The sequence below is a fragment of the Neodiprion pinetum genome, chromosome 4 (genome assembly GCF_021155775.2).
Source record: "Neodiprion pinetum isolate iyNeoPine1 chromosome 4, iyNeoPine1.2, whole genome shotgun sequence".
Taxonomy (NCBI): domain Eukaryota; kingdom Metazoa; phylum Arthropoda; class Insecta; order Hymenoptera; family Diprionidae; genus Neodiprion; species Neodiprion pinetum.
The window spans coordinates 20,749,419-20,770,817 of record NC_060235.2 but is presented as its reverse complement, the minus strand read 5'-3'; the positions used below and the strand labels follow the sequence as shown (position 1 = coordinate 20,770,817).

The following is a 21,399-nucleotide window of genomic DNA, read 5'->3' as shown; positions in this document are numbered from 1 at the left end:
GATGAGCATTACTTCAAGTGTTCATTTGCTGGTGCTTCAAAGTTTCATCTCCATCAGCTTATTGTAAAAGCAGATTTGAAATGTCCCATTATGCACTACTGTAAAAGTGGAGATCAACGAAGCTTATTTTAAAGCTCGGTGCACACGGTACATTTTTTCAAGTTGAAACGCTTGCTGGTTCATCGTGCTCGTAGCTGTGCCGGCTGGCCCGCACTGAGTCTTGTTTCGCAATTTAAACAAAGATGGACGCCGTTGCGCCAAAGGTTGTTCGTCAAAGACGGGCAGCAATCGCTCGTATTCTAATAATTGTTGATACATCGAAGCAAGAAAGTGATCGAAACTTAAACCGCAGAATATGGAGCCGTTCTTGGCTGTGCGGAGAGACATGGTGCGAGGTCTTTTGAATATGTAATTATCACAAAATTAATTTTCAGTAGAGTGCTAGTCTCGAAATTTTTCATTTCTGTATTTTTATTTTGTGCTATGGTTTTCAGTTCATAAAAATAGTCGAGAATGATTGATTTTTTTATCACTCTTCGTGTTCACGCTACAAATTTCTGTATTCAACGAATAAATGCCGAGTTCACAGCCTATAAGCAGCTATCAAACTTGTACGCATCTTAACCAAAAATACACCACCTGTAGATGCACTGCACTCGCTTGTCAGCATCGAAACATGCAACGACAATAACACATAGTCAATCATCGAAAACTTTAAAGACAGATATCACCAGCACCAGCAGTGGCATAATTTTCAAGCACGGTTTCCTGCTCAGCTGCCATCACGGATCCAAGCAAGCTATCCAGCAGGAAAATATGCACCGTGTGCGCCTGGCTTTAATCAACTGAATATTTAGAAAAGAAAAGTCTGCTGGATGGTTGAAGCCATGAATAAGAGAAATAAGAATACGAAACATGTCTGAACAGCATAGTTTATCGCATAAAAAAATTATGAATAGTTAGAATATTTTGTATTAGAAATTCCCTTTTCCTGTTTGCCAACACCGTTTTTAGACAGGTAGTTCAACGAATGAAAAAGATAATTTTTTCACACATATTCGGATGTATTTTTTATGGTTTTATAAAAGTAAAGTCATTCTATATTGGTTCGTATTGTCGCCGTGGCGGATTTGTAAGTTTATATATTAGTTTCCGTCGTAACGAACTTGTCTATTTATCACATTGAGTAGATGATGTCGCTTTGACGTTTTGAAACCATTGAATTTTCTCGCAGAGGACTCGTGCCAAGGTCATAAGGCCTGCGATTGGTGAGAAAGAATTATTTTCTCACGACCACCACGTTCCCACGATGCCTGTATCGCTAGTCGAACTCTCCTAAAGTACCTAAAGAGTCGACCTGGTTAATGTCGAGAATGACAAATGGCAAACACAAGAGGCCAGTCGTAGCCTAAAGAGCCCCCGTGCTCACCCGCAACTTAGTCTAGGTCTGTACAATCTCAGAACTACCTTACGCTCAACAATATTGGGCAATCTACGAATTGCCTCTAGAAATGAATAAATGGGTCCTCCGTGTGAGATTGGGGAACGACGAGTTAAATAAAGGCTTACTTAGCAAAGCAACGAGAGATACGACATATTTATAGAACTACTCGTTTTAAAGTCTCGAGACTGACTGTTGTTACAAAGATATCGGTTGATCGAGCAACCGAACAAAAGACAGTGGATTAAACATTTGATGACTGCCAGGCTGTACAAGGGGTGAGAACACAAATTCGTTGCAACATGTTAGAACAGAGCAGAATTAGCCACATAAGACCCAAAATCGGGACACACGAGTCAAACTTTAGCCATGCATGTACACTTGGAGACAATGAATCTGAGACGGGTTATTTTTCACACTAGACAGTTATGTTGGCAACACAGAGAGACATACAGCGCCACAGTCGGCCGAGCGGGAAACAAACTCAATCTCAATAAACGTAATATAACCCATGACCGTCGAATCTAACCTTAGAATACCGCAGGGATGACGACTTGTTAGATTGACGGGTATTCTTCGGTTAGATTCGACGGTCATGGGTTATATTACGTTTATTGAGATTGAGTTTGTTTCCCGCTCGGCCGACTATGGCGCTGTAAGTTTCTCTGTGTTGCCAACATAACTGTCCAGTGTAAAAAAAATAGCCGTCTCAGATTCATTTTCCCCAAGTGTACGTACATACCATGTTAATTCCAATGTGATAATTTTCGACCGTGTTTTGTCGCCAATGAAATTATCCAAATGCAATGTAATCGTTCGAACTCCAACCGCTGCAACGTCGGGATGACGAGCAGCTGGTGCCAGGCATAGAAACGTTGGGTGAAATTCACTTGGTGAACGAAGCCTGCATGTATGTAGCCGGTGGTAACGGAAAGCGGATCCCGCAAAGGTTCCCCTGGGACCTGCAGGCAGTAGACCGACCGCCGCGTATCCATCCAATGATTTTCGCGTCGCGTCGGATCCGAGGAATTTCAACATAACCGCAGAGAGTTATACGGCCTGCAGGATGCACTCGTAACACGTTCGCGTTGCACCGCCCAGTCTGCGATACATGTTCTTCTTCCTCCTCGGTGTCTCTTCTCCAGACGACCAGTTACTTTAACGGGTGAGACGTGTCCCCGCATAACGCGGAAATATCCTTGCAGACTTTTCTTTATACCAATTTTTCACGCTCTGCATACGTGTAATACATGTATACATATATATATAATATATATGTATATGGGAAATTCCATGCGAACCCGACCAACGTCCTCAACCGATCCTTACCGTTTTTGATTTTGTTAAAATATTTTTTCTGCAACTGTCTCAACCCCGAAACAGTACCCTGAATTTTTTTCAGATTTTTTATTCAATTGCTTAATTATTTATAAATATTTGAAGAGAATTTTTAAATGACGATTTTCAAAATTCTCACAAAATTCTCATAAACTGTGTTTTCTATTCCGAATATCTTATGACGGGGTCCGTGATGGGACGTTTCTTTTTACATTTTATTTCGCTACTTTCAACTTTTTTAGCCAACTAAAACATTCTTTGAACGGTCTGAAAATTCCCGAAAAATTCTCAAAATTGCTTACCGCTTAAAACATTTCTAAACCTGTTCCCATTATAGAACGATTATTGATTCTGTGATATATTCTAATAGATCGATAAATATTCGACACACGGTTTTTGTACGTGTTAATCAAACACTTGACCATCAAAAATCAATTTTTCAGGATTTCTCGACAATGACGCAAATGTTTTCAGTGAAATGAGTTGAATATTATTCATTTCTCAACAGGTTTCATCCCTTATTTTTTGGGGACAAACATCAGTGGTGGTTGTTAAGCCTCAAACAGCTGAATCATGACGCGTAAGGTCTAATGTTTTTTGATGTATCAAAACATATCATAAAATGTGAAAAAAAATCGGTAAAAAAGTGAATACTTGAAACTGGTAAAAATCTTTGGAAAATGACTAAGACCTGATGCGCAAAAATTATTCTGGGGTGTTCTCAATTTTTGCATTCTGATCTTTTCCCCACCCCGCAAAAATAGATGTCTGCTGCGTGATAAGCCCAACCGCCAAGTTACGACAGGGGCAATAAAGATCCGCGTTCAATATTTTTCTCACTTTCCGTAGTTCCCCATGGGTCTACATCAATTTGATTCCCGGATGAAAAGGCGGCAGTGACTTTAGAGATGGTGGTAGGCGCGTGGCTGATATAATCTCAAGAGAGAAAGCGAGCGAGAGAATTTCGAGGATTCTTCATTTCGTCCTTCCTCCTCGGCTAAGAATGAAGGTGCGGTAAATCGAGATGGATGAAGAGGAAATAAGAGACGCCGGAGTCGACGCGCGAGGGTGTAAGGTTAAGGGTAAAGGCGAGGGCGAGGGTAAAGAATAGAGAAAAATTCGGCGTCTTCCCTGTAACGAAGTGCTCCGCAAGCCACCGTCGCATGACGTACAACCTGTAATAGGCCCGGCTATAAGAAGAAGAAATTCACTCTCTTCTGTAACTCGGTATCCAAAATCTGACTTCAAACTATATTTCCGAGCTTTGGAATAAATTCGTGGGGGGATTCACTCAAGGAAGTCACAGATTGAACAGATGAAAACTGTGAATAGATCGAAATGACGTCACTAATTTGATCAGAATTATAGAGGAAATCGTTGGGGATCATTGTGAATCGCTGGAAATCATGGTCAGCTTCAAAGAAATCAGATGGATCATAGTGCTAGAAATCACGGATATTGCTGCAAGGTTTCAATTCGTTAAGGTTGATTTCCAGTAATTTTTATTTATCACATGATTTCGCTCGTTTTCATTGATTTCTAATTGTTATAAAGTACATTTCACTTTGGAAACTGTTGAAAAGATCAGTAACTAGAACGCTGAGAAATCATTGGCAATGAATGGAAATCATTTGGCACACTGTATATAAATGAATATAATGTTAGGTGTGAGATAGAAATTGATGAAAATTATTTCAAATCAATATCTATTTTCTTTGGATAAAAGTGAGGTTTTTTTCAGTCAAAGAAATCTGATTCGACAGAGGAAAAAAAAAAAAAAAGAAAATGTTCAGAACAACGATGATTGTTATCGAGTGAATCGACAGCACATTTATTGACAATAAATCAAGAAGAAAATATCTTCCGCCATATTTGGTCGCCATATTCGGTAAAATCAACGAATCTTTTCTCTCTTTCTCTTCCTCCCGCTGTCTCTCTATCTGTGGGATGGATATAGGTGCGGTTAACTGACGGTAACTAACTCAGCGTAGGACGAGAGGGGATGAAAGAGGGGAGGATGTTCGACGCGCGTCAATAATTCACCGGTTTGTTCAACTCTTCCGATTCATCGGGGCCAAATTGAACCCGTCAATTGCCATCGGCCGTCGCTCATCCAATTGTTGCGTGCCCTCGTAAACATTTTTTCTTCTGTCACCCCGAAGCCCGATCCCTCATCCCTGGTTTCCCGGTTTTAGCCATTCCATGCCGCGAACAATGGGAGCAATGATCGAAATGTTAATTTCACCGTTTCCACACGACCCGAAACCATCCCCGTTTTTACACATCTCAACGTAGTCGTCGTCGCAGGCTTATTATAATTATTACAATTATTATAACCTGGGTCGAGCGTGAAACTATGTACCCAACACCTTAATTTTGAAGCCACGGAATTATCAAATTTTCCTCTCATCGAAATATTCTTCAACCGCTTTCACCGTCGGTTCCGCAGCAGGTCCGTTTTATGGCATTTACGGAATGTGAAATTGAAATTAACTCGTCTAAATTACCCGTCACATAATGTTTCCGTCATATGCGTTTAATTCACTTTTACAGGCCCGAAAAAAGAAAAAAACAATATGTTGAATTTATCAAATATGAGATAAAGAAATTTTTCATCAATTCAAATCAATGTGTTTTCCGTTGACTGCAGGGTATTTTTTTTCTGTTCACTGCATTCTAAGAAGAAAAAAAAAAATGTTAAAAGTTTAAGACCAAGAGAAAAATCGAATGAAATGTGAATTTCAAAATTACAAATTTAGATATTATACGTTTTTTCTCACTTTTCACTTACTTCTTTCATCTGTAGATTCTAAACCAAAGGCATGCCAACTGTCATCCGGATCTCAAAATTTTTGTTCTTCAGCAAAGCATTCGTGAGAAAAATTCGAAGCGAATCGATTGGGATTATTCGTTCGAAAATTGGATTTTCCTGTTTTTGGGAGTGGTAAGAATCAAACCAGTGGTCCAAAAAATCTCAAATCAGATGAAAGATGTTTTTTTTTTTTTTTGTACACTACACCATACTTAAGAAATTTTTAAATCTCTCGTGGGTTTGGTATAGAACGCCTCATGTATATGTACATCCATGCCTATGTACAACGCACGTGATCTATACGAAATTTCACATTACACAGCTGAGGTACAGCGACGCAAACTTTACGTTACTCCTATTTTCTCGTTTTACGCCAGCGTTTTATCTAGAGCGCGGTTCGCGGTGAGGTTGAGAAGATAAATAAAAGGACAAATTAAAGGGGCAAGAAGGAGGGAGGAGGGTGGAAAAATAAAGAAAAGGAAAACGCGTGCACGTATATATGTATAAAAACAGGTGAATGCAAAAGCAAGGAAAAAAATACGCATACTTTAACGAGTAAAATATAACCCAAGCTTTTTTCTGTTCTTTGTTCTTTTTCTCTCTCGCGATTCTCTCTCTCTCTCTCTCTCTCTTTCTCTTTCCTCTCTCTTTTACAAGCATCCCGGAAAAAACCCCTCTGAAGTCGAGATAAAACTGTGCTTTTACGGCCCGCTTATTGGGACGTGTTCGCAGTCTGGTTCTTCGTTACTCGCGCTATCCACGATTTAGGTTTAATCTGTACGTAGCTTTCCTGTCTATCAAATTTCCTCCCCTCGCCTTCATGTTGACACGTCAAATTCGCTATCAATTTAGGCTTCTCGTATTCGCATAAAGTATACAGCGTTTGAAAATAATAAGGTTGTATATTTCTCATTTCCGTCAAAAATGATAATTGTAAAATTTACGTACAATTGAATTTCACTATTTTTCATACGTTTAGATACATGTTTTTGCATGCATTCAATTGGTATAATTTTTTAGTCCAATGTAAAAAAAAAAAAAGAAACCAACATCAGATCAAACCAATAAAATATGAAATGAAAAAAAAATGCAGATGTAACTTCCATATTTTAAGAGCGATTAAGGTGTAAACGTTGGTTTCATACATACATATGTATATCATTTACAGGTGTATATGTACAAAAACTAATCTTTATTGTACACAAGGACGATATGTCCGAGCCTAGACTGTTTATGTTTATATTACGCTCTTATGTCCCCAGAGCGACAGGTAATAACTGATTCTTGTTCAGTGCCTCAGTGCGTCAGTCGTGTCGAATATTTGTGAGTATGAGGAAGACGTCGCAAGCCTCGCGGTGAATAGAATCGTAAGTTGAAAACCCACTTCCTATACTAAACAACGTATTCCTCAGTTTCTGATCGATTGTAAAAATTAAAATCCGTCATTTATTTATCAAATGGTAAAAAAAAAAAAAAAAAAAAATTGTTTCTCAATACGAATAACACAATTCTGTAGTTTCGAAAATTTTCTTAATCTCTTTCGTGCCTTGGGTGTGAATTATTCTTGAAATTCCATCGTAATACCATAACGTGTCGATTAAAACGATTCTTATATAATCTTTCTTTTATAAATCTTTTCTTATATAAATCACTTTATTATTTTCTTTTTTTAATGTAGACAGTGAATTAGAATATCGTATAGAAAAATGTGCTTGCAATCGTAACTCGCGAGGTGTTTTCACGTTTGAATTTGTGCTAGCATGAATTATTCACGTGGAAAAGAAGTACGAAGCACTTTAATATGCGGTCGGGACTAACGGTCCGATGACAATAATAACCGACGACGCGAACGTATCCATGGTGCATAGCAAGTGTGACGCTGACGTTGAGAGTGACGTATAATCGATTTTAGTGTAACTACAATCGCTATTCGAATCGCTGTGCATTCTGTATACCGTCCTTTGATGAAAAAGGTTAACTGACGTCGGTATAAAATCGGGAAATCGGTGATTAATTGCTTTTTAAACAACGGGAGAGTGAAGAGAAAAAATTAAAATGTAGTCATCGATTGAACGTGGTTTTTCTATGTTTCTTTTTTAATTTTTTATTTAATTTACTCTCTTCTCTCTAATCCGGCGGAAATCATTGCTTGTGTACAGACCATTCCACTTCAATCGCCTAAAAACAGATGCACGAGAGATTTTCAGGGGGCTCTGAATTGAATTGCATTATTATTCAAAATTCGAATTTCAAAATTGTGCCAGATACATGAATAACCGTCAATTCGGGTTTGAATCTTTTTTTACTCGATTTTCCCGAAACCATTCATTATTTAGAAGAGCTTTTGATTCGGCAAAAATTCAATATCCGCTATTCAGAAACGGCCACATGTAACAAGGAATTTTCACTATGTGAGTGATGCGTGTTTAATTTTACAGCTATATGTTAACGAAATATACAAAATTTGGTCCAAATATGCGAAAGATTTTTTAAACGAATTATTTGCCCATGGTTTTCTTACCGCATCAAATTTTAAAATAATATTTTCGGAACGACGAATTACAGAAGTATTTATAAAAGTTCCGACGTCGAAATCATACGTTTGTCTATTTATGTACCGATCCAACTTTTGGAAATCTTAATAAACATCTCGCGATAATTAATAAATTAATGGGATTTTCTGAAAAACGTGAGAAAAAAAAAGTCCGAGGGATGATGTACAATTGCTTAGACATTGATTATTCGTTTCAAATTGTTTTAAATCCGACTAAAATTTACTATGTATCTTAAATTTCACTACCCAATTGCTCATTTAATTCAGAAAATTATATTCACTGCAACGAAACTCGAAAACTTTCTTTCCCGATGGGGTTGTTGTCGTTAAACTTTTAATGAAAAAAGTAGAATTCTGTTCCAGTGAATCTGGCACAAACAGTTTATTCGAAAAAAATTAACAAATAAACAAATAACACAAGCAATCGTGAGGTAAAGTCAATCGAATCTCCACAAATTGTTCACAATTTACAAACCGTCTTCCAAATTGAAAAATATTCATGTCATACAAGCTCTATTTTATGATTCGAGTATTTTTCTTTTTTTTTTTCTTTTTGTCAAGTTGCAATTTTCGAATAATCATCGCTGCAGCATTCTGATAGATCCATATAACGAATACTCATTGGGCGATTGACGACCTTTGTTTCCAACTCATCATCCTCCTTGGGGAATTGGAATTCATTGAATTTACTCCCCGACCGCCGTTCGCCTTAGGAAAACCGGACGCAGTTATCATCCCTCGTTACAAGCATCGCACACAGGGCCGGTCCTTGTATTTAGCGGGCAACTCGCGGTGGGTTTGTGATTTATTTCATTGCCATATTAACGATAATAAACTTGGCCCCTCCCCGCCGTTGCTGCATGCGTAGCATTGTTTTGCCTTTCAATTAAAACAAGCGTTAGTTCCGGTTATCGTGTTTCTTGCGCTTCCGACGCGGCGCGTCGCGACGCCCTTCGATGAGCGCGAGGGGCGATCCCTCCTATATCTTCTTCCACGGCACACACACACACACACACACACAGCTGGGATAAAAGCACGCCCGGGATTTATGCCCCCGTATATTTATACGCGTTTCCGGTATGTTCACATGAGCATGCAGAGACCTCTGGTGGATATTTAATATCTATTGTCAGCTGGAAGGCGAAATATTCATCCCTCTCTATTTTTTTGTTTTCGCAGGCGGGGGAGGGGAAAAAAGTAAAATTACCATCGGGGTAATTATTGTATCGCAGGACAATTTTAATTACGAAGGAATGATGTAGGAACAGGTGTATAATAATGATAACTTATGTATACATACGGTATATTTTATACATACATTTTTTCCATAATAATTATATGGGAGTTTTTCCTAGGGTGGAAAGACGACCGTGCATAAAATCGAGTAACCCAAGTTAATGAGATTGTCGGTGTACTAACGGGAAATACATTTCTCTGATTCAACAGATTTCAATTTATTTTCGTCTTCTCGTTCCGTCTGTCTCTACATATTCTTCAGAAGATGCGGACCGTTTTTTTATTTTTTTTATTTTTAATTCGGTTCAACGAAATCATCGTACAATCCAATCTGTTCATTTATTCATCCATTTGATTATTTAACACTCTCTTATTAGTTGTGAGTACTCAATAATTTAAACATGCATCAGGAGTTAAGTGCAAAAAATATATTTGAAAAATCAGTGAAACTAAAGAACGTAATTGAATCAAAGTTCAAACAGTGGAATCGAGTTGAATTTACTATAATATCAAAAGAATCTCTCCTTAACCGGCGAAACATATTTTCAATTGCAAATTCAAGTGAGCGAAGTTTAGGTTTTGACTTTTAATTGCCCGTTTAGGGTAATGTTTATTCGACAATTTTCAGTTACTGACAGCAAATATCACGTAGGAGCTGATTTTTATCAACGCGGTTAACTGAAATTAGGTAAACAACTAATTGTAGACACTGACGAAGTCTCGGGATGATTCCCCTTCTGCGAATTTGATTCAGCTTATTAGCTCCGCTGATTTTTGAACCTTTTTTTCACACGATTTCCGATCATTTCTTTAAAAGTTATTTGTGCAATCTTATTTTCGTTACAGACTTTAAATCGATTTTTATTAATTTCAAAAGTTGTAGCAAAAAATCTATCGTTGTGTTTGACATTTTGGAGCGATTGATTCAACAGTAATAATTTTCACAAGCGACAATAAAATCCGGGTGCATTTCCTAACTGAATAATTTCTCTCTCCCACCATTAATTTTTCACGAATAAAGTTTTCGTTCACCTCACGTCTATTAAAATATCAATGCGAAAAGAAATGTTCTCATCTGCTTGGCATTAAAAACGTGAACGACGTAAGAAAAAAAAAAAAAAAAAAACTTCCAGTCAGAGAATATCAGGCGAGCAGGTGGGCGGAATTTTACCGAGCCGAAGTCACGTATAGAAACACGTAGTAAAGCCGAGGGTTAATCTTAACTCGAATAACGTGCCCCGACTTCTCTTGGTCTAATTTTTATCCGGGCTTATTATAACCGCCGAAGGGATAGCAAGTCTGATATTCCAGTTACCAGAAGGGATCTCTCCCGTTTTCTTCATCATTTTCTTTATCCCCGGTTAATGGATTATTTGATGTAGATTTAAACTGAAGCGAGGGTCAAGTTGACCAATTGAATTTTTTAATAATACCTACTTATACATGAACATACGGCTATACATACATATATGCATTATGTATAGGTGTACAATCTACATATAAATATATAATATTTATGTCATTCAAAAATTAATTATACAGAACGCCTCAAAGAGAGAAAAACGGAGGGAAAAATTCTATATACACTTCACACTAATCACTTGGTGCGGTTCAGCGAGTTGTTGGAACATTTTCGGCGGCCACAGTGATTTTTAAATGTGCGCGTACAGAGAGGAAAAAAACGTTCGTTTGCATCGATCGATCGAATGCAGCGCAGTCTGGACAAATGTGCGTGTATGGTGTTTTTAGAATTTGTTTTTTTTTCAGTTTAGTTTGCTTTTTTCAATGTAGCACAAAATCAACTAGACAAATGAATAAATAAAGGAAGAAGTAAATGAGGAAAATCAATACAGTAAAGTTTTAAAACCAATACGATAACATAAATGCGTGAACCCCCTAAATGGAGGTGGGTGTATTTTATTCGTCAGAATGTGTCATATTCACGCCTGAGAGAGTATTTAATCGAACGGATTTTCGCGTCGCGTATTTGGATATACTGTACGATCGCTTCGGGCGAAATCGGTTCTGATTTTTTAGGAAATAAAACAACCCTCGATTATTGGATGGGATGGACAAAAAGGAAGCGAAGAATAAAAAAATCCGATAATAATTATAGCAGTAATTAAAAATGGTTTCGAATTACCGAAAACCTAATATATGTGTGCGTGTACATGGATTTAAGGAGGAATCTAAAAGAAAAGAATAATGAAGTTTTGCGGACATCGAACGGTGTGAGTGAAATCCGATGCGGGAAAAAAAAAAAACAAAAACTAGAAACAAGGAAACGAAACTCGAAATCAATTCGGTAATTGCCAGAACCGTGTCGAAAGGACTTTTATTTTTATTCTCGTTTGTTGAGCACTTCGTTTTAAGTGTAACTCGAGCATTTTGCAATTCATAACCTCGAATTTTCACCCCTGCGTTGAAATTCGGATGAAATCGTTTCGAAATTTATTTTCAAGTATATTTGTCGGGACATATCTAATCTTGTTAGCACATCGAACAGAGAAAACGTTGAAGCGAAATATTTTTCGTCAAAATCTCAACTGTGGGAAAAAAAAGAGAAAGGCAAAGAAAAAACACACACAGAGAAAAAAGATTTACTCGCTTCAGAATCAACAAGAAATTCGTCGCAACTTTCTTGTTTCTCGACTGTGTGAAGTCACTGGCTCGTAAAAATTTCATTACGGAGTTTATGTTTACATATATTATCCCCATGCATGTAGCCTTGCGAAAAACAAACATTGTGCTTGACGAGTTCGCGTGAAATTCACCAAAATTAAAAGGGAAGTAGAAAATTTGAAGAATCAAAGGGAGGGTAGAAAAACAAATTGTTTCACTCAACGCTCGTTTTCTCTTTTTTTCGCTCGTGCCGCCTTTTTTCAATTATCTTTATTTATCATCAACATGTTTTCCGTATAAAAATTACCAAGCACGGCTAAATGAAAAGCGTTTGAAAAAGATTCTTAAAAAGTTGCATCATTTTTATTTATCTTAAAAAATTGTTTTCTCGTTTGTTTCTCTTTCGTTTCTCCAGCGAGTGAAACGGCACGGGGTTTTATACGTGTCTGAAATCGTTGACGAGAAATTTTCTGGGTAAAGAATCTTTACCGGTTATTAGGCCGGGATAGTTATAAGGAGGCGAACTCGTTGCCACGGGGTGAAGGCAGGTGGCGGTGCCGGTAAGTTGGTAAGGATATTGTTCCCATGGCGATGCCCTGAGTGGTGGAACTGTCTTCCAGTTTCCACAATATTCGAGCGTTTATCTTAACGACGCCTTCCTTCGAAGACCAACTTCGTTAAGTGTTCCGGACTTTGCGAGCCTCTCTCCCTCCTCCCTCGATTCCTCTTTCTCTCTCCACCTCTTTCTATCTTTCGTTGTATTCCTTTATTGCATACCCGCAAGGAAACTACTCGAGGTCTACCCCCCGACCTGCTGATTTGCTTCATTCGACGATGTGCTGAGAAGGGGGTGGAGGGTTGATTCCGAATTTTTGGGTCGCGAAACTTGAAGTAAAAAAATCAAACTCTGACGGAACATCAAAGTTTTAAATGATCTCAAGCCCGCCGTTCAAAGTTCCGAAAGTGCGAAAATTAGATAATTTAGGAATCTCAAACATCGAAATTCTGAATGATCGAAGATTTTCTGAAATTTCACCCCTTCGATCTGTCTTTGTTTTGGATTTTAGATATTTGTACGCTTGGAATCCTGGTCATTCTGGTTTTTGACTTTTCTGATTTTTTACACCCACTGGTTGAGTAAACTACGCTGTGTGAGTATATTTTAATTTTCAGAATTTTACTCCGTCGGAACCTTACTTTTCGGAAGCTTACACTTCGAAATTTTGAGCCGACGGGTGTCCGACTATTATGAACTTTGTTGTTTCGTGAAATTTTGATTTCTGTACTTCAAGTTTCGCCACCAAATAATTCGAAATTAGGCGCTTTCGGAACTTTTCAAATTCGGAACTTCAACCCCGCTCCATGTTTCCGTACGCACTCAAACTTTTGACACGTATTTTTTCTTAGGTGTTAATTTCGGCGTTGAAAAGATGGGAACCACCCTCAAGGCTTATCTTCTAAAATCGTTTCTTCAGGATTTCACGATAACCATGTGAAATTTTGTAAACTCGAAGAATTCGCAAAAAATATACGTGTTCATGCTTCTCCTTTGCATTAAAAGAAGAAGTAGACAACGAAACTTGTGGGATAAAGTCTCTGCCAGTAGAAATTTAAACGATCTCTGAATCACTTCAGACATTTCAGAGTTGTTCCAAATCTGAAATACTCAAGAGGCAAAGCCTGTTTTGAACACTTGATTTCTTCTCGAATAATCGCATTCCGCGGTAGCTAAATTGGTATCTTGTATATCGCAGAATTTGCATGAGTTATTACAATCGTAGGTAAAATATCATTCTTCACATGAAATATTTCAAAATCATCAATCGGAATCATACATAAATAAATGCGTAATGCTGAAATACATGAAATAGTCGAAAAATTTCGCGGATGAGAAAATTTGCAAAGTGAATAACTCCGAGTATATAAAATTTCCACTAGGTTTAAACGACGATTACTGGAAATATCTGTAAAAATTCATAACTTTCCTCGACAGTGGTACGAATGTAATTCTATCCGCGCTAATGTTTTTTTTTTTTTTCTAAAAATCAATATATCCCTTCTCTGATAAAGGCAAATTCGAACCGCGCAGAATACAACACAAAAAGGAAAGGAAAACGCGTTCAGGTAATACTCGCAGTTCACATGAGTGCAATAACAAGCTTCCGATGGCAAAAACTTCAACGAATAGAAATCACTGCGCGTGGGTTCTAAATTGAGCTGATCATCGGGTCGTGAATAGCGATTAATGACGTCATCATCGGAAGGTCGTGCTTCCGGTAATTACCCTCAGCCATGGGCGAGGGCGTTGGGATTCTACGGAGCCTCCTTCTCCTCCTCCTCGGCCTCCTTCTTTAGGAGATTAGACCGAGGCACGATCCTGGAGGACCTTTGATTCAGGCCCTGCCACTCCTTCGCCCGATTGATAGCTCGCCGCAATTTCAACCCCGATCGCGATACAAATTCTACCTTCATTTATCTCTAGCTCTGTGTATTTATGTATCATGTACAATGCAGGGTGAATCCGGAGGCAAAATTTTCTCTTGAAGATTCTAGAAGGGTTTTTTATTTTTTTTTTTTTTTCAATATTTCAGGCTGAATACATGCACTTTTTAACTTAAAACTGCCTTCACTATGCTCGGAAGCTTGTCAAGGTTTTCCAGAGCTTTTTGATTTTCAAAACGTACAAAAGATGTACATGAAAGCTCTTGGCCGTATGAAATTTTGCAAGGATGATAAATATATTGGAGATTTTGGAGACCACGCGAGTAGTAAATTGTACAATAATTATATCCCGATCAGAATTCAGACGCATCTGCTTAGATTATTATTAATTACTTTGTTGTTTTATTCCTTTTTAACAAAAAAAAAAAAACAAAACAAAAACTAATGATGGTTTAAGTATTCCAAATTACCGTGTGAAACACTGATAATACATGTTACACAGATTGAACCACGACATCTCTTTGTGTAAATTCATAGACATACACATTAGAATGTTTCAGAAAAAAATAATGTGCAATTTTCCACCATGGCAACCCCTAAAAAGTTTGTTTAGGCTAAAGGAAAGGTTCTGTCTAAAGGTGAGCGCTCTACGTTATGTGGAAGATCGCGATCATTGTCAGTTGATCTTTTATTTTGAGATATTTTTTTTTTTTTTTTAATTTATGAAGTATCGTGAATAAAATTTGTCTTTGTTGCTTACATTAATCACAATATCAATTTACGTAACAAAAAAAACCCACACTCATAATAATAAGTTTCCGGTTGATGTTTGAGAGATGAATCTGAAGATTTGTTTCATTAATAATTCAAGCTCATTAAATAGTTATATTTAATACGAACTTTTAAATTAGGAAAATAAGATTTCCGGATGATATATCGTTGCTTTATGAATCGTGATCTTTAGACTTTAGAATATAAATGTCAGGAAAGAAATAATAATTGAAATGCTACGTCGTGTTTCCATAGAAATTCAAAAAAATGTGTAAAAAAAAAAAAAAAATGAGAAAAATCAAACGAGCGCGATCTTTCGCACAACGTAGAACGCTCATCTTCTCACAGAATCTTTCTTTTAACCCAAACAAACTTCTCAGCATTAGCCACGGTGAAGAATCGTAAATTATTTCGTTCTGAAACATCCTAATGCATATATACGTCTAAGTGTACGTGAAGTTTTTTGTGCCCCGGTTGGCCGATTTATCTGTGAGTTTTTTTCTTTTATGTGAGTATATGTGTATTCATACACCCACGTACGCATATATATATATATATATAATATATATGTATATATATGTAATATATGTATTGCTCTCTCTCTCTCTTTCTCTCTCGCCATGCGGCGCGAAATTGAAATGCTTGAAATGCTCAGCGGGTGCCCGGGGCTATTTTGGATACCACAAAGAGTTGGTATACTCCTGGGACACCCGGGGGCTTCAGGGGTATCGCGTCTGGCCGGCGCAGTCCAGAATTCACCCCTGAAAATCCTCCCCCTCCGTCATATATGAGAGTATAAGGTCCTTTTGGGAGACCGATAGAATGCCCCCCTCTCCCTCTCTAGTCTCCCCCTATTCCTTCTCCCCTTTACCGCCACTCTGCGGGAAATCGGTAAAACGTACTCTGCACTGTGTGCGTGTGTATGCGTGTATACGAAAATGCCAAATCTTCCCCAATTTCTTTTTATTGCCCAAAACGTGTCTTCGGCGCGAAGAACTCCCTCAACTCGGCTCAACTCCAATCTCTCTCTCAGTCTCTCTCACTCTCTTACTCTCTCACAACCATTTATTCGCATTCCGCGGGATTTCTCTGCGTACTGAATTTTCCATGAATGCGGACTTGAACGCGCTGCAGTTCCTCTTAAGGGGGTATTCTAGTGTAGAAATTTGAAAAAATCGATTTTTTTTTTTTATATTTTCAAAGCTTAACCTTTCAAGAATGTGTCCTTAAAAGGACAAGTCAAAATTTCAATTATTTTCAGAGATATAGCTATTTTAGTGACACGTCTTCAATACTGGCTCGGCTGGAACGAATTTTACTCGAAACTTTAAACGCGTTTTTCTCAAAACTACATTTTTCAAAACGGTTGACATGATTTCTCAAGTTCTATTGAACCGATTTACTTGAAATTTGGTGAGAATCTTCTCAATACATGTCTCTATCGCACGAACTATTATTATAACGAAATAATAATTTTTACTATTTTTAAAAAATTCAGAAACGTCCAAAAAAGTAAAAAAAAACGTATTATTTTTTCGGACAGCCGTAATTTGGCAAAAAAAAATTTTTTTTCGACTTTTTTTTAGTTAGTACGATAGCTGCATTTATGTAGATTAATAATCTTTTTTTTTTTTCTGATTTTGAAAATGCTTGCAATCGTGACAACATTGGCGCGCCATTTTTTTTGTACCCCCCACTTCAACAACTCATAGCACTTTCAATTTTGTATTTTTTGACTTGTTTTTTTTTTTTTTGTAATCGTGAAATAATAATAAACGCCTGATAAAAAAATGGATGGTAAAAATATTTTTTGTTTTTTGTTTATAGCACTTCAAAAAACACCTCAAATTCATGCCTCTACACTAGAATACCCCCTTAAATTTCTAAAGAACGAAAACCTCTGCTTGTATCGTGAAAATGAAACTTATTCGTGGTGACATCGAGGTACGAATATTATATGCGTACAGTTTATCGGATTATTTTTTTTTTTAAGTAACCCTGGATCAGAGCTAATCACAGATACATCTGTAATTCAGATTCTTAAGGGCTGACTTATAAGCGAGGTTTTTTTTTTTAACTGCTTCTCACAATCTCTGAAGAATTGCTTTTAATCTGAAGTTGAATCAGTGTTCTCGTTTCTTCCTATTGCGCTATGTAAATATGCTGTTCGTGCTTTTTTCTTTTAATTTTTTTGTTTGAAGTATAGAGAAAATTGGATTGTTCGTTTTATAAAATAACGTATATTTGTTTGATCGTATTTTCTATTAGGCGCACCGATGAAATATTATTCAATTGATAAAAAAGGATGTGGAATAGAAACTGTATCTGAATATCTGATTTTTCAGGGTACGTTGGCAGTTTGAAAAATTTTTTTTTGTTAAAATACCGAGTTACAAGAAACGGTCATATCTTATCTTCTAAACAACAGTAAAAAAATGTCAATTCACCTAAGCAGCTGCTGTAAGGTTCAACATTCTTAAAAGAATATGAAAATTCGGAAACGAGGTATGAAAAAAAAAAAGGAAAGATTTTGCTTGGCTTGTTCCAATGAATCTGCGAATGAATAAAAAGTAGAAGAAATATCTGTAAAATATTGTCTCAAATTTCTCGTTCCAAAATTTGATTGTAAAAATATCGCCTCGATGATTTTTGTTTCAGTGAAATACCTTCGCGAGGTTACGCCTTACTTCCGCAAAGCATCGATAATCCAGGAAGTTGGGTGGGAGCTTCAGAGAGGATTCCTGAGCGCAGCTCCTCCACCTCCGAAGTCGCCGCCGAGAGCGGACACTCGATACCTTCCACTCCAACTATGCAGATTGACCAGAAGTCATCCCTCTTCCGATCCAGGTAAGCCCGATAACTGGAGTCGTAGATGGCTCTTGAAAGTCTCGTTTGTCCCCTTCGTGAGCTGCGGACGATATAATAAAACACGCCTCGATCCTCTGGAGTCCTACGGACTGGATTGGCTGATTGACGTCGTTCCGGATCGCTTCGCTGTCTCTGCGACTCTTATTCTCCACTCGAATATCGTTACGCTTCGGGCGGGCGGAATATCGTCGAGTGGCTTTATTCATCCGGTCCTCGTGATAATTTCGACACCATTTTTTCACCCCTCTACAATTCACTTGCATCAAGTATTTACAATTTTAGATTTGTTGTGGCCGTAGACCGAAATCACATCCTCTTCCCACTGCCGTGATAAATATTTACTTTATCAGAAGTGTTTTGGAGGAGTTTAGGGATGGGGGAATAGCGGTTGAATCTAATAAAATCAAATAGCAAATTTTTATTCGAATATCCAATCGAATGGTGAAGTTTGATATAAGCATTTAATCAAATAGTAAAACTTGAATTAAAAATCTCATTCGATAGTGAAATTTGACGCGAAAATCGAACCGAATATACGTGTTCAGATTATTCGAATAGTTCGATTAATTAGAACAGTTGACATCCTCAAATAATTCAAACAGTTGGAACAGTTCCAATAGTTGCAATAGTTACAATAATTTAAATTATTGGCATGATTTTTGAACAATTTTAAAACCTTAGGAACCACAAGATTGAGTTCCCAAAATATTCACCGAGTTCGAATTAGATTTTTCTGAATTTGGGTCAAATTTTATTCAAATCTCATGAACATTCAAACGATTCGAACAGTCTTATTTATTGGAATAGTATTTTTACGACATTTACTTGTTGTGGGGGAAAAAATATTGAATCAAACAACCGTCTATGCGTAAATCAACCGTAGTAAATTTATTAGATTTCTTAACATCTTATTCTAACCAAACAAAATATCTATCGAAGAAATAAAAAATCAGGATGAACAATTTCTTTTGTTCATGTTTTCTCTCCGCAAAAGATTTGGATTAGCCCCTTATTCCTTAATCAATTTTAGTTTCAACCTTCTGCCTTTTCAAATTGAACATTTTTTTATTCTCTCACCTCTTCCATATTTCCATCATTAATTTCTAAACCGAACAGACGAGGACAGTTTGAGATCCACTGTGCTCAAATATTTCGGGCTCATGGTGAACGATGCGTCAGAGTGAAACGGGTTCAATAAGGGACCCTTACACACTGCACACTATATAACTGTCGTAGAGACAATGAGATTAAGATTTATCAACCATGAAAGTAGTGCCACAGTAAAATTATGAGATCGTGAGCTGGAATAATTAATCTCACAGGTCTCCTTAGGGGCTTCTAGACTAATATTCGGCGAAGGTGAAGCAATTTATACTCTATGCAAAGAAATCTTTTTCTCCCTCGGCTTAGACCGTGCAACTTTATTATTATACCTAGTCGACACTTCAACGCTTGTAAGGCTGAAATATATTTCGTTTAAAAGAGTATTAAAAACTCACGAAATTGAATAAACACCACTTCTTTCTTATTTCTTAATAAGATTAAGTCATAGGTACCTTATATATTTACTGATTTTGTACACGTGGAATATGAATTGTCCGTAGTTATCATTTTTATCCTCAATTCAAACGCGTTTTTGACAGGCTGTAACTTTTTTAAAGAAACTCAACTTGTCTCTGGGGGTGCGTTTCCAGCTGGTACATATCGTATCTCAGCTACAGTATCTAGAAAGAAAAAAAAAAAAAAAAAAAAAACACAGCATTACCATAATTCCTTCCAACATCACGCGAAACTCTGAAAATTCTAGAAACTTCTTAAAACAAATTCTAGATTTTCCGTTGGCGTATTTGTGAGAGAATATTTGGCTGATGATCTGAAAGCATAGAACCGCGGTGGTATCCGTATGACCTAAAATTATAATTGCTTCCGGAAGCTCTCGCGGTCTACTTGTCAAATCGTATTTGGTGACAGTATTCCTCATTATTGGCTTCCTGGAGCTCGACGCTTTCTAGCCACTTACCGTAATCTTGGACAGCTGGGTTGTTAGGTTACCGTGACAGGGAAGCAACTATTGCGCGGTATGAAATGTCTGCGAAACTTGCCGATATATTGGCATGCACATTTAACAACCTGCCTCGCATATATTTACATCCGTCACAGACAATCATGTGACGGATTTAACGGCTGTAACTTGAAAATTTTAAATAATAATTTGAGAGAAAATACACGATCGCTTGCAACACTTTTTTTTTCATTTAACCAGAAACGGCATTATTCACAATCAATATATCTTGTACTTTATTGAAATAAAATTGACGTTAATCAATTTACGGGGATATTTGCTAACAGAGAATTCATTTGCTATCGAAACTATCCATCTGATTCGTCGAAATTCGACAAACTATTGTACGACTTGTCGCATTAAAAAACAGAACATTGTTCTATCATCTTTCTACAGTGTTCAACGAAACGAACCTAATTCCTTGTTCGATTAAGCGATCTGTACCGAACTTCTTCTGTTCTCTATAAAGTAAAGCGAAAATCCTTTTTAATAAAGTTGAACTCAATTAACATCGATTTCGCTTTTCAAACTTCATTTTTATACATTTTTATAACGGGATCGGCTATGTCTTTCGGTTTATATCCAATTTCCCTTTTCTGGACAAGAAAGAAATGCGGGTATATTGTTGCCAGTAGCTGCGAAAATAATGTACCTTATCCACACCGGTGTAATGTATCTTTCTTTCGCGATTTGGAATAACATAATTTATCTCTCGACTGGCTGGTTCAGCCTTGAAATCGAGTACTTCTCCGATTTGCTTCGTCTGCTCACTCGTATAATAATCGCGACATGTGAGACAATTTTCAGCCCCCTTTGATCTCATGGACTGTCGCACCGCGATAATTTGGCGCAGGTGGGTACATAAAGCCGTTTGGCACCCTGAAGGTGCAGAGGACGAATGTATATAATAACTGTAAATTCGTTCTTGTCGCAGGAGAAGCGAAAAAATGTTGGCGAGCCTCGCTTACAGCTTTTCGGCGGTGACCCGGAAATTTCAGGAATTCACACTTCCCGAATTCATCTCAGGGGATTCCCCTCTAAAGTAATCTGGAAATTTGAAATTACTTCAGATCAAGTTTGCGCGCGTTAAATTTTCCTTGCCATTTGATTTACAAACGATTTCTAGTCCTTTCGAAATGTATAAAAATGAATCGACGTACGGGTTTCGTGCCTTATAGTTGAAAGTGCGAACAAGGGGCAGAAAAATGCTCTCTGAAACCTGACGGATTTTGTTTCGCTTTGCCTCTTCGGCC

At 37.4% G+C, this 21,399-nt stretch overlaps 1 protein-coding gene across 3 annotated transcripts in view; it reads left to right on the top strand.

Annotated features, from left to right (window-relative positions):
• Syn1 (Syntrophin-like 1) overlaps positions 1-21,399 on the top strand; it is a 236,782-nt gene that overhangs the window by 151,587 nt on the left and 63,796 nt on the right. For all 3 annotated transcript variants that reach the window (XM_046622572.2, XM_046622570.2, XM_046622569.2), the window contains exon 3: positions 17,875-18,063. In XM_046622572.2, the coding sequence (XP_046478528.1) occupies positions 17,875-18,063 (189 nt within the window). The remainder of the gene's footprint in view (positions 1-17,874; positions 18,064-21,399) is intronic.